The sequence below is a fragment of the Pleurodeles waltl genome, chromosome 4_2, assembly GCF_031143425.1.
Source record: "Pleurodeles waltl isolate 20211129_DDA chromosome 4_2, aPleWal1.hap1.20221129, whole genome shotgun sequence".
Classification (NCBI taxonomy): Eukaryota; Metazoa; Chordata; class Amphibia; order Caudata; family Salamandridae; genus Pleurodeles; species Pleurodeles waltl.
The window spans coordinates 348,255,675-348,270,281 of NC_090443.1; the positions used below are offsets into that span (position 1 = coordinate 348,255,675).

The window sequence follows — 14,607 nt, forward strand, 5'->3', positions numbered from 1 at the left end:
CATGATTATTTGGAGATTAACAGATCAAACCCATTACACACATACAAAAACCAAGTTAACCAGGAATAAAAGTTGGAATTGTGGCTTGAATTTCAATTGAACAGTTATGGAATATATTTTGAGGGCACCGCCAAATAAACCTAACTTGTTTACAAGTCTCCCTGAGAGCCACTGTACATGCCTATGATTGCTCAATATGAGGATTGCGAAAAACTGTAAGGTTAGAAAATGTTGCTCTTCTATCCATGGATGGGCAATCTTCCATGTGGTGTATGGAAGCAATTGGAGTATGTGTTTAGAATATACCATATCAAAGAATCAGTGTTACTAATATTATAGGCATTCACTATGTTTCTTTTGGGAATCTGGGTTTTGGGCATTGAACTATATATATTAAGTGGAATAATATGAGACATTCTATAACATTATGGCCCACTGCACAAGTCATTAACCTTCTTCTCCTTGACCCTTGAGGGTGGAGTTGTTTAATATGAACAGGGAAAAACAGAAAGAGAAAGATTGACATTTTTCAGCAGAAGGCCAGTATCAGCCATTCAGTTGTCAATAGATTGCTGTCTTTCAGTAAAGCTCCCAATACCCAATGTTTTAATACAAGTTAAATAGAAATATCAATTGGAATCAGTAGATACCAATTACAGCTTCAGAATACAAGTACAATCGACTAGAACTAACTCCTGAGCACTTCCATAGCTGTCCAGTTACCCACATACGCTCAACCAAACCCAATAAGATTGATTTGTGATTCCACCGGAAAGGATCAAGCCGACAGATGACTGACATCGATGTTAAGAACTGAAAAACACACTCATCTTGCATTTCGTGAAAATGTATTCTGTTAGACTACACAAACTGAAGGGCCAAGCCATCTTTGCCCCCATCCCTGTCCCTTTTTTGCACTCTGCATATGACGAGCTATGTTTCAAGTCTTTGAGTGAAGGTGACCAAATGCAGTGGTCATAATGTGTCAAATTCACAAACTGTTTTCTATATGTATCTTATCTTACTTTTTATTTAGATGTGACTTACTTCTGAATTTGCTGAAGTAGAATTCATGGCAAACAAGGTTTGCCACTTTGGCACAATGTTACTCAAAGCAGCAAACTAAACCGTTTATTTTGATTGGCATGATATTAAGAGACCCAAAACTGATATACAAATCTGAGAAGTGTTAGAGAGCTGTATTATAGGGGAAAGTGCAGAGATATGGCCCTAAAGCGATGTGTTGCCACTCCTCAAAGTACCCAAATAAAGTTATCTGTCAAAATGAATCCAAATAATCTAGCTCAAAATTTAAAATGAGGTATGAGTTTAATATATTTGAAAGTTGAATATCTGAATATGATAAAAAATCGAAGCAATCTGTTGATAATTGCCCTGACAATCAACCCACACGCCTTAAATATTGAAGCCCAAGATCAGATTTTACAAGACAATACTTTCATGTAAATCGAATGGTATTTTGCAATCTCAGTGTCACTTGTTTTGTTGAAAGGGATGTGCATTGTTTGTAAACTCCTGTTTGTATCATTCTTTAGGTTGACTACTTCAGTGGATGTGGTGGTTGCCATCTGTGTTATTTTCGCCATGTCTTTCATTCCTGCCAGTTTTGTCCTATATCTGATCCAGGAAAGGGTTTCCAATGCTAAGCATCTCCAGTTTGTCAGTGGTGTTACTCCCACCGTTTACTGGCTGAGCAACTTTGCATGGGACATTGTAAGTACAAAATTACTTTTGATATTTAGACTGAACCAGCCCATAAGCTGACTGCATGTGTAATTAACAACTGTTGGCAATGCCTCTGGCGCTGTCTCATAATTGAAAGGCCGCTGTATTCACTGTTGAGTTTAGGGCTAAGGGCTTGATTTAGATTTCAGCAGACGGGTTACTCCGTCCTAACGGTGTCCCGTCTGCCGAAATATAAATCCCATTATATCCTATGGGATTTAATCCCGTCTGCCGAAATATAAATCCCATTATTTCCTATGGGATTTATATTTCTGAGGACAAGATATCCGTCACCTTGTGACAGAGTTACCCATCCAGCGAAATCTAAATCAGGCCCTAAATCCCTCATCATGCATGGACTCTGTCACTCTTCCTTACACTCATGCATATATCCACTATCTTACTTATTCTTATTTTCACTCACTGTCCCACCAGCCACAATGAAATGCATGCACAAACTAAACAGGCATATGCAAGCTAAATTAAAAGAACAAATGCAGAAAAAATGCAACTAGTTAATTGTGGCAGCCATGTTATAAAATAAGTAAAAATAAATTGGGGCGTTGCCAAGATGGCAGAGAGAGCAGATGTGTAATACTCTGCCCTTCCGTGGCCCGCTTGTCACCAACTATAATCCTGTGGGCGCCCACACCCAAAACGGCGCGGTGATCCTGTCGGGATCCCCCCCCCCCCGGAGTAACCAGAACCGATGGCGCTTCTTGGGGCGCACATAAGACCGCTTTCATCAGCGGTCACGCGCCGAGCGGACCGCGGCCCACCGGGAGTGTGGGCATAGGACAGCCAATGAGGGACGACCTGGGGGCGATAATCGTCCAAGGGCCCCGGCCAATGAATCGGAGTGGAGAGACAATGGGTGGATTGCGCTGGTCCGCCCCCAGGGCCTGTTGCATTGTCAATTGCAGACGACCTCTCAATGGGTTCGGAGGGCCCGGCGCTTAGAGATATACTTCAGGCGATAACAGCAACCTGTGAAGCACTAGAAACAAAGATTTGCACCCTGGGAGCAGAGTTTGGGTTACTAAAAGATGACCATTGTCAACTATCCGAGATGGTCACAACAGTGGAGAGGGAATTTGCAGAGGTCCCAGACAACATAACGGAGGCGCAAGCAAGACTATCTTCATAGAGGATAAAGTTAGATTGCGTGAACAACGAGCCAAGGACACGGAAAATCACTCCAGAAGGAACACTATGGCGGTCATTCTGACCACGGCGGGCGGCGGTCACCGCCCGCCATGCGGTCACCGCCAAATGGCGCTCCGCGGTCAGGAGACCGCGGATGCCATTCTGGCTTTCCCGCTGGGCCGGCGGGCGACCGCCAAAAGGCCGCCCGCCGGCCCAGCGGGAAAGCCCCTGCAACATAGAAGCCGGCTCCGAATGGAGCCGGCGGTGTTGCAGGGGTGCGACGGGTGCAGTAGCACCCGTCGCGATTTTCACTGTCTGCAAAGCAGACAGTGAAAATCTTCATGGGGCCCTGTTAGGGGGCCCCACGACACCCGTTCCCGCCATCCTGGTTCTCGCGGTGTAAACCGCCAGAAACAGGCTGGCGGGAAGGGGGTCGGAATCCCCATGGCGGCGCTGCAAGCAGCGCCGCCATGGAGGATTCCCTGGGCCAGGGGAAAACCGGCGGGAAACCGCTGGTTCCCCTTTTCTGACCGCGACTTTACTGCCGCGGTCCGAATGGCCCTGGAAGCACCGCCAGCCTGTTGGCGGTGCTTCCGTGGGTTGGAATGAGGGCCTATATGTATTTTGGGAATCCCTGAAAACTCAGAGGGCCATGATATGGTTGCTTTTTTGTAGTCCCCGATAAAGAAAGAACTTGCGCCAATGGGACTTTCCCCATTGTTTGCCCTGGAACGAGCCCATAGTGTCCCTCCTTGCCCTCCCAGACCTGGAGCTCCACCACGAGTGATTATCTCAAGGCTTCTACATCATAAAGACAGGGACTTCATCCTAGCCCAAGCTCAGAAGAAAGGGGCAATAATGATGGGTAATAGTAAAATTATGGCATTTCCAGATTACTCCAAAGAAGTCCAAAACTGGCGAAACACGCTCCTTGCAACAAAACAAAAACTCCGGCTAATGGGTGTTTCCCATGCCATGAGCTTTCCGGCTCAACTTAGAGTTGTATCGCAGGTCACCACTCTTTTCTTTAATATGCCTTTAATAAGAGACATGAACATGGGCAGAGGCGCAACCCGCGCAGGCTTTCCAGGGAACCTAGGACTCTAGGTCACCACACACGAAACTCTCCAAACGTAAGAAGAGGAGGCTCCCAGGGGGACACCCCTCGGCTGAAAAAGCGATACAGGCCCGGTGTCAGGCCTTTGAGGATGTTGCACACTTTCAACCGGGGGTGTCTGCTAGCCCTGTCTCACAATGTGTGGACCGGAGGAGCTGGAAGAGGACAGTGGATCTGTTTCAACTAATGTCGCGGCCCAATCAGATCATTCAACCTTATCAGATTCTGAACTGGAACTCCCTATTTTCACTCCTCACACAGCAGATGAGCTCATTTGAGGGTACCTCTCAGGGGGGCTTGGAGGTCGCAGCTGCCGGAAGCTACTGGAACGGGGAGGCTTGGATAATGGCATCTGACTCTCCAATCCCACAATCCAGATGGACAATGAGGTCCCTTGTGGAGAGAGGACCACCTTTGAGTACCAGGATAACATGATTAGGGGCCCGCCACTCCCGCGCAGCCAGCTATGCGTCTCATTGGTTGGCACAACAGGCTGCACCGGCCCATGGTCCCCATCTACCGCTCAGCTGTGGAGGTGGAGGATGCCGTTCATATGGTGTCAATTACTTTGGTTTGGACGGGGGGTTCCCAACCAGTCCTGGGGAAGGGGAGTTGGGGTATTCTATTGTTGTTTTGGGTATTTGGGGAGTGTGCAGTGTATAGTGTGATGGATGCTTTCTTTCAAATGACCAAATTTGTCAGGTTCCAATCTTACCTAAATCGGACAGCGACATCCCTTCTGGGCTTCTTTGCTCTATCGTACATTTCAGCATGTCTACTCCCACACGTTATAACATAATTCCCTGGAATGTGAGAGGAATTCATACCCTAACAAAACGATATAAGATATTTTCCTACCTGTCTCGCCTTGGTGTCCATCTGGCCTTACTGCAAGAAACGCACACCCTTGAGAGAGAGGGATTAGCCCTGCAGCTCTGCTGGAGAGGACAATTGTATTATACGACTTATTCCGCATATGCCACGGGGTACTGATTTGGGCCAAGCCTGGGGTGCCGTTTCAATACGCAGCCCTTAGGGTGGACCCAAAGGGGCAATATGTGGCTTTAAAGGGTCGCCTAGATGGGAAGGACATAGCACTCATTAATATTTATGCCCCAAATGTCAATCAAGCTAGTTTCTTTGCAAACCTTTCTCGACAGCTCTCCCCCTATTTGACAGGAGAGGTACTCATTGGGTATGATTTTAACTGTGTGGGAGATCCAGACCTGGATATTTCCTGGGGGGAGAACTGGAATTTGGTCAATTCCTGGCGCACAGTACATCCAAGGGTCAGGAACTACTCATACTATTCTCCCATATACAATTTACATGTGCGGTTGGATACGTTTCTGTGCACTCCACCCTTGCACCAGAAAATTCATAACATGGAGTATCTTGCCAGGACTATTTTGGGCACTAACCTGGTCCTCCTCTGCCTGAGCAGGGGTGATGATCCTCCTCCGATCCCTACCTGGAAATTTAGACCATAAGCTTTCACCAACCCTGCATTTAGGGCGTGCATTGGGGCATGTATTACCCAATGCTCCCTGGAGAACAATGAGTCCACTGACTCTAGAGGTACGGAATGGGCTGCATTTAAGATGGTCCTGTGGGGCTGCTACATAGCTGAATCAACTGGAGTCCAGAAGACCCTGCTTTGCAAGGTTCAGGCTGCCAAAACTGCATTGAGCTGGATAACTTGAGGGGTCTGGCCGATCTGGAGACCCTAATAGTGTCCAAAGAAAAGGTAGCGGAGCAAGTAGAATGACTCCATTGTCATCGAAACTATATGATAACGGCCCATACATCTAGGGGCAGGGCATGGCGGCTCCTGGCCTGGTTAGCGAATCCCAATACCAGGGAAACTACAATACTGGAGATTCGAACGGAGTCTGGCTTGTGCTGAATACGCAAGCAGATATCAATGGAGCCTTCTATGACTACTATACGATGCTACACAAAAGCAAGTCTCAAGTATCCCCGTATGAAATTAAGGCCTTTCTTACACCACTCCAGTTTCCTAGATTGCCACAGGAAGAGGCTGCGCTATTAGGTGGGGAGATTACACTACCAGAGGTGAAACAACCACTAAGCATATGGCGCAAGGGAAAACCCTGGGTTCGGAGAGCTTACCGATTGAGTTCTATGTTTCTTTTGTAGAGCAATAGGCACCTAAATTAGTGAAAATGTACAACGAGGCCAGGCTGTTGAAGGTCCTTCCATCCACCACCAGAGAAGCCCTAATGGTACCTCTGCTAAAACCCGGGAAGCAACCTCACGACATAAGGGCCTATCGTCCACTGTCAATCCTGAATGCAGACTACAAACTTTTTAGTAGAATACTTGCCTCCAGTTTACTACACCATATGCCTCAGCTGATACATAGGGATTAATCAGGCTTCATCCTGGGCCGCAACACAGCGCTGAACATCCATCTACTGCTGTTGTTGCTGGAAAAAGCACAGACTACAGCACCATATGATGGGATATTATCAGTAGATATCGAAAAAGGCTTTTGACAGCCTGGAATTGAATTATTTGGACGAGGTGATCTCAAGTTTCCACCCGGGCACTGGGTTTTTAAAGTGGGTCCAGCTACTTTACGCGGCCTCAGGCGCAAGAGTTAGGACTGGCAAACATATATCGCCAAGCTATGAGATAGAACGTGGCACCCGCTGAGGAGAAGATTACCGGGGCACCCAGGTGATGTCTGTATCTCAACATATTGCGCTATACACAGATGACCTTCTGTTGTTCCTGCAGGACAGTAGGAAAGACCTACAGGGTGCCCAGCGGTTACTGCAAACCACTGGTGACATATCGGGTCTTAGGGTTAACTGGACAAAAAACAGCGTGTTCCGGGACCGCTAGGGTGTGCCCCCTCCTGCAGGGTTGGACTCTTTACATTGGGAATCGCATTGTATTACATATTTGGGGGTGAGGGTTTATCACACTGCCTCCGATGTCATAGAAGGCAGTATCGGATGGGCGACAGGTTTCCTGAAGTGAACCATGGACTTTTGGAGCACGCTTTCTTTATCAGTGATGGGGAGGGTGGCACTGTTGAAAATGGTTATGCTGCCTCGACTTCTCTATTATTTTACCGCATTGCCCATTAAAATCCATGGGCTGGCAGCACTGAATTTAGAAGCCTACTACATAGCTGCACAGTTGTAAAACTTTACGTAATGGATGAGGAGCCGGCAGAACCTGCCTTCTGACATGCTGCTTAGTACACCGGCTGGGCCTCGGCTAATTCAGCTCCAGGGATCCAACACAAAGCGTGACAAGGGAGCAGGCGGTAGTAGCTTATTGTTGGTGTAGATACCTGCTGAGAACCAGAACCAAACACTTATATTCTTCTGAGCTCTCCCTTGACTATTTAACTGCCCTCCTACACAACAAATAATTGGCAAGGTCTATATCAACTTAAAGAGGCAGGAGGAGGCACACAGTGGGGGATTTGTTCAGGGACGGGTGTTACTCTCATGCATCAAATTGGAGACCGAGTTTCACTTACACCCTCAACATTTCCTGATACACGGGGCCCTTGTGGCCACTATAGGGGGACGGGCTGGGCAGAACCACTCACTCACTCTGGCTGCACGTAGATAGCCACAGCAGTGGGCACGTTGAAGACTGTCACATGCGTGTACCGTAGGGTAACTAATGATACCCAACGGCCTTTAGCAAACATAGGACAGAAATGGGAGGCGGATATCGGCAAATACTTTACAGATGACAGATGGGATGTTGTGCTGGAGAGAGTGCCCAAAATATTGTGCAATGCCAGATTCAAATTAATAAATGTTTACATTATACACAGAGCTTACTTAATCCCTCATAGGTTGAACAGAATGCTTACGGTGACTGATATTAAATGTCCAAAATGTGGCCAAGTGGGGGCAAATTTACTTTATATGCTTTGAAGTTGTTCACAACTTCTTCACTACTGGCAGGAAATAGTTGGCTCCCTCTCGACATTGGTTGACAGAGACGTACCTAGAGACCCAGCCTACTGTCTCTTTAGTGACTTCCCGCATACCCCTAAAACTAAAATATCCAGCAAATTCATGGACCTAGGATTCATATTGGCCAAGTGGGAAATTACCCATCGTTGGAAATCTCCTTGGGACTCTCAGGTACTAGCGTGACGCAAGGAACTCCTAAGCGGGCAGATTATGAAGGGGAAACGTTGACCTTGGAGGTCCTGCGAAATGGTTGCCGCTCAGATGGGACCAGGGCATGGGCGACATTAGTTGAGGAATTCAAACAAATGGTATCCCCCCTCCTAACTCGCCGACTAGATCTACATAAGGGAGGGGCAGGAGGGTAATTACGGGAACGCACTCAGATTGGGGTTTGTCATCCAAAGGACGAGCTAGCTGTTCTGAGGAGGGGGCTAGGTACTAGGAAGCATGTTATTGATCTGTGCTGTACAAGGGGAGGGAGGGATTCTGGGGTGAACTGGGGAGGGATTAGGGGTGTTGGGGTTACCTGGGATGGGCTCTTGTCTTGTATTCTGTTACTGATAACTAAAGTTGGACTACTGTGCATTGACTGACCTATGAGCTTTCCGAGAGTTCTCTTTCAATAAACTAATAAAATGTGTTTAAAAAAAAGTAAAAATAAATGGAACATAGTGTCGCGTAGGATCTCATTATTCTAATAAGACTACTGGATTTTGAGCGGCAGAATCGCCTGCGGTGTGAGAGACTAAGGGGCATATTTATACTCCGTTTGCGCCGGATTTGCGTTGTTTTTTTTTACACAAATTCGACGCAAACCGAACTCCATATTTATACTCTGGCGTTAGACGCGTCTAGCGCCAAAGTCCATGGAGTTTGCATCATTTTTTAGCTTGGACACCTACTTTGTGTTAATGATATGCAAGGTAGGCATTCCCGTCTAAAAAAATTGACTCCGAGGCATGTGCGCCGTATTTACACTCCCGGGCAAAAATGACGCCCGGGAGTGGGTGGTTAAAAAAAAATGACGTCCAGCCGCTTTTGCGTCGTTTTTTAGCGCCTGGTCAGGGCAGGCGTTAAGGGACCTGTGGGCTCGGAAGGAGCCCAGAGGTGCCCTCCCATGCCCCCAGGGACACCCCCTGTCACCCTTGCCCACCCCAGGAGGACGCCTAAGGATGGAGGGACCCATCCCAGGGAACATAAGGTAAGTTCAGGGAAGTCATTTTTTTTTTTTTTTTTGTGGCATAGGGGGTCCTGATTTGTGCCCCCCTACATGCCACTATGCCCAATGACCATGCCCAGGGGACAGAAGTCCCCTGGGCATGGCCATTGGGCAAGGGGGCATGACTCCTGTCTTTGCTAAGACAGGAGTCATTTCAATGGGGGTTGGGAGTAAAAAAAAATGGGGCAAATCGGGTTGAGGCGAAAATTTTGCCTCAGCCTGACTTGCCCCATTTTTTGGCGCCCAAGCTCCATATTCCCCTACGCCGGCTCTGCCTGGTGTATGTCATTTTTTTTCATGCACACCAGGCAGCTCCGCCGGCTAACGCCGGCTAACGTCATTGAATAAATACGGTGCCCGCATGGCGCTTCAGAATGGCGTTAGCCGGCGTTAGATTTTTTGACGCACAACTGCGTTGGCGCAGTTGTGCGTCGAAAAGTATAAATACGGGCCTAAGTCTGACCCACTGCGGGTGACCTCTGTCGCTCCAATCCAGGTTTTGCACTGGCTAACTAGCAGTGCCTCATCTCTACCCAAGGGTAGTGGTGACTGTGCAGCCGAGCGCATGACATACTTGGCTTCTCAGGGAAGTCGTTGTCACTCAGGTCTCATCCGGTTCTCTCATTTACAATTCAGTCTCATATATAAATGACAAACAGAAGCAGTATATGTTTCAATAATGAGTTTAATAAAACAACTGCATTGTAGATATCAAAGCGTGAGCTGCAATAACCAGGATGACACAACATGACAGAATAAAATTATTTACGAGAAGAGTGAAGCATAAAAACAACGCTATCATATTGTCACTATAATCAATGGACTAATCCCTACCTAGGTCATGATTGAGCACAGCATGTTAAGCTCTAAATCTGCCCTTCAGGTTCCCCTGGGAAGACATCAACCCCCATACCTGAGCAATGGCCTGCGGTCTGCGTTAGCATCTGTAGCGAAGCATTCAGCAATCAGCTTACAGTCGTGGTTCCCTGGCTGGAATCTCCCTCTCACGTGTAAGGGACATGGAAAGTGTTTTTATAATAACATAGCTGATGTTCTGAGAAAATGTCCCTACGTAAGGATGTGTGTTTTCTACGAATGTTAGAGACTAAACTTCTACCACGTTCACCTGCAATGTACCGTGCTGTAGCCTTGGAAGAAGCACAGAGCGATAAAGAATGTCTTGTTTGAGAACAGAGTGCTGGCCTAGGCAAAAACAGTTAGATAAACAGAAAATAAAACAAGACCGTAAAAATGGTTATTGTAACGATAATAAGATGAAGCTGAATAAAATATATCTAGGTTAAAGTGCACAGCGGCCTAGTGTGTTAAAATAACGTGCATGGAGGTATAACCAAAATGGCTACACAACAATAGCAGTGGATCGCCATCTTGGAGTAGCATTCTGTATAGTGTATACACAGAGTTATAGAGATCCACCCTTGAAAGCCAATTGGCTTTAACATATGCTTTTCACAGTAATGCTAGCAATTTTTCGTGCTGTCAGAACCTTTCCTACTAAACAGAACATACCACTGGCATATGATATACCTTTTCCCAATGAACCAATAGGGCTGTAGCCCTTATCATTGGCTTGTCACATCACCTTCTCAAACCTAATGCATTATGCATAGTCTTGTCTACAAGGCCGCCATCAAACACTTACACTTATTTACAGATATGTACAAAATTACAATTTATGAAACAATATAGAACCTCTTCTAAGGGGGCCTAATAATTAGCCTCACATTGCACATCTTCTGCCAATAGGGTTTATGGGAGCAAGTAACTAACACCAAAACCCTTACCTGCTGTAGTAATCTGCCAAAGCCATTGTCAAAGTCCACGTAACAAAATACCTGCAGCAGAAATTAACACATTGTAATAACCATGCAAAAGGGCTATTAACTTTAACATATTATTTTCATAAGAAGTATTTCAGGCCTACATTATTTATAACAACTCTTCATATGCCCGTTGCATTTGACATAATGTCCCTAAATTAAACAATGAGGCCTGTGGTCTTTACTATTGACTTGTCAACTAAATTATCCCAGGCCTCGTTTATTGAGCATGCCCTTATCCCCCAGGAAGCTTTCAGGCTTACAGTCATACAGTTACAAATATGTGCCCAAATGTATTTGGCAAAAACAAGCAGTCCCTTTTAAGAGGACCTAACAAAACGTATGGCAGTGGACATCTTTTACACCCATTGTTTGTCAGAGGACATACTCAGCATTAAATCCTTGTTGGATAATCTGTGAGATTCAATTTAATAAAATACATGTCTACAGGCTTTAACACAGTGTAACAAAGGCCAGTTGGATTACCATTGCTTTTCACAATCAGTAGTTTATGTCTACTGTTTTTGTCCCGATGTTCAAACCTATGGCATCTGAATACATTTTCCATTTGGACCACTTTGGCCCATAGCCCTTTATTGATTTGTCACCATAACCAACTCAGTCTTACAGTATTGAGCATAAGCTTTCCACAAAGTAAACATCTAGAATATTGCCATGTCGCAAAAATATGATCAAAATTACAGATGAAAAAAACAACCTGCAACTCCTCACACAATGGCCTAGCAGGGATTATCTCGGTGGGCATCTTCTATCTCACGTTTTGTTAGAGGGTTTAACCAAGTACCCTTGCCTACTATGGATTTCTGTGAGAATCAGTGTCCCATTTGAGAGGTCTGACCCATGGCATCTGACAAAGATTCCTAGTCAACCAATGAAGCCTTTAGCCTTTACCATTGGCTTCATCATAGTCAACCTGGACCTACTGAAAAAGTATAAACTTTTCCTCAAGGTAACTCTCAGGAATCAAGTCATAAAACTATAAATATCTGCACAATTGCAATTAGAAAAAAATTATACACCAACAAGGAATGTCATGGTGCAAACTATATAGTCTAAAGGTTTATTAGACGGTATAGCCAACACCAGGGTTCCTGCATATTACAGTAATTTGTGAGATTCTATGTAATGAAATACCTGTCTACAGGCCTTAAAAGACAATACAATCTTTGAAGGTCTACTGAGCTTAGCATGTTATTTTCATAATGAAAACGTTAGACCTTCTGCATTTGTTGTAACGTTTCATAATATAAAGATCAGCCTTGATCACTGACTTGTCACTATAACCAACTCAGGTCCATTGTAATGAGCACAAGGTTTCCCACAAGGCAAAAAGTGCAATACAAGCACTCATTTTTTAGTGGCAAAGCACTGCTTCTGGTCAATCAAAACTTGTTGAGAAGAAGATCAACATGTGGGCAAAGCCATGCCCCTCCCTCAGTGCGCCTTCCTAAGGCTGTTTTTCACGTCATTACATCACGTCTGTTAAGAAGACAAGCCTCAAAAGGAATCCATATGCAGCAAATTAAGGAGGGTAAAATGGACCTATTTTCAAAATGTGTGGCGGCAGTCTTGAGGTTGAAGAGGATTTGTTATTTCAGAGAGGTTTCACCTCCTTTGATGTGAGGTTGAAATGTAGTGGTTGGAAGATGCGGTTTAATTTTTGCAAAGAAGGTTTAATTAGTAACAATCGATTGTGCATTCCAGGCTATAAATGCCTCATCCGTGCACAGCCGCTATATTTTCTGTGTGTGGCTAAGAGACTGATATATTTCTAAAGTATTTCTGGGTATTTGCAGAAATGATTGCATCATACAATAGCAATTTATAATGAAATAATAGTTTTCTTGTATTTATTTTTTTACCAGGCAAATTATTCTGTGAGTGCTATTATGGTTGTAGCTATATTCGTCGGATTTAACAAGAAAGCTTACACTTCTTCAAACAACCTCCCAGCGTTTATCATATTACTCTTTCTCTATGGGTGAGTACCTACTGACTGAGCTAATAATTTATGTGTAATAGACGCAATTTATTCAAAGAGCCCCAAATTATTTGGGTTTGGAACCAACCCTTGTCGCTTACAACTACAGTGGTGTATGTGTAAAAAGTAAGTGCAGTTTCCCCTGCACCTTTACAGAATTCCATGAACAAACTACGTCCAAATGGAGCTCTACTGATATCCTACACTTCTGCTCTGCTGATGTGCACTTTGAACCTCCTGTGCATGGTCCTCAGAAATGAAACCTGATGAATTAACAGTCAAAGCTGCAAAAGGTATAAGGGGTGATGTCACATAACCAGGGAATCTCCTCCCAACCATTATCACAACAGATATAGGCCCTCATTCTGACCCTGGCGGTCTTTGACCGCCAGGGCGGAGGACCGCGGGAGCACCGCCGACAGGCCGGCGGTGCTCCAATGGGGATTCCGACCGCGGCGGTAAAGCCGCGGTCGGACCGGCACCACTGGCGGGCTCCCGCCAGTGTACCGCCGCCCCATTGAATCCTCCACGGCGGCGCAGCTTGCTGCACCGCCGCGGGGATTCCGACCCCCCCTACCGCCATCCAGATCCCGGCGGTCCGACCGCTGGGATCCGGATGGCGGTAGGGGGGGTCGCGGGGCCCCTGGGGGCCCCTGCAGTGCCCATGCCACTGGCATGGGCATTGCAGGGGCCCCCGTAAGAGGGCCCCTACATGTATTTCACTGTCTGCTGCGCAGACAGTGAAATACGCGACGGGTGCAACTGCACCCGTCGCACAGCTTCCACTCCGCCGGCTCGATTCCGAGCCGGCTTCATCGTGGAAGCCTCTTTCCCGCTGGGCTGGCGGGCGGTCTGAAGGCGACCGCCCGCCAGCCCAGCGGGAAAGTCAGAATTACCGCCGCGGTCTTTCGACCGCGGAACGGTAATCTGACGGCGGGACTTTGGCGGGCGGCCTCCGCCGCCCGCCAAGGTCAGAATGAGGGCCATAGTGCAGAGAACATGAAGGCTGCATTTGCATGTCCTTTAGGGGACACAATACAAAGTGATAGCCAAAGCACATTTGAGTTCCTACAACAAATTTTTCTGTTCGTGTCTCTGTCCACTAACAGATGCGCCAGTGGATGCATGAAGAGCGACAGGATGCATTGGATACCCCTTTTCACTGCTGCATTATCCAAATGGGTAACACAGCACCTGCCATCTTTAGTGTGAGACTTCTACTTCTGGCTGTTCATAATGTAACTGCTGGTGGCATTCTGAATATACCTCCTTCAAACAAAGCAGCTCCACTTGTATTTGTATGGTTTAGTCTTTTACATCCCAGACATTGAGAATGTTTGCTTTAAGTGTAACTAGTGTACTTGGTGTTGTTATTTCCTAAAATCATTTTAATGAGTGAATCATTTACCTATTCCCAAATTTTCAAACTTTCATTATTCCTATCAAAGAATGGGTTATTTCTTTGGGAGGGTGTAACGCCTACCAGCGCATTAAAACACAATCTGATTAAGTCAAAAGACAGAGAGAATTTCTGCTCAGACCCTGGTAGCAAAAGCATAAGCAGC

General features: G+C 46.1%; 1 protein-coding gene across 3 annotated transcripts in view; it reads left to right on the top strand.

Annotated features, from left to right (window-relative positions):
• ABCA4 (ATP binding cassette subfamily A member 4) overlaps positions 1 to 14,607 on the top strand; it is a 1,046,570-nt gene that overhangs the window by 933,937 nt on the left and 98,026 nt on the right. For all 3 annotated transcript variants that reach the window (XM_069231419.1, XM_069231421.1, XM_069231420.1), the window contains 2 exons: positions 1,557 to 1,734; positions 12,927 to 13,042. In XM_069231419.1, coding sequence (XP_069087520.1) covers positions 1,557 to 1,734; positions 12,927 to 13,042 — 294 coding nt within the window. The remainder of the gene's footprint in view (positions 1 to 1,556; positions 1,735 to 12,926; positions 13,043 to 14,607) is intronic.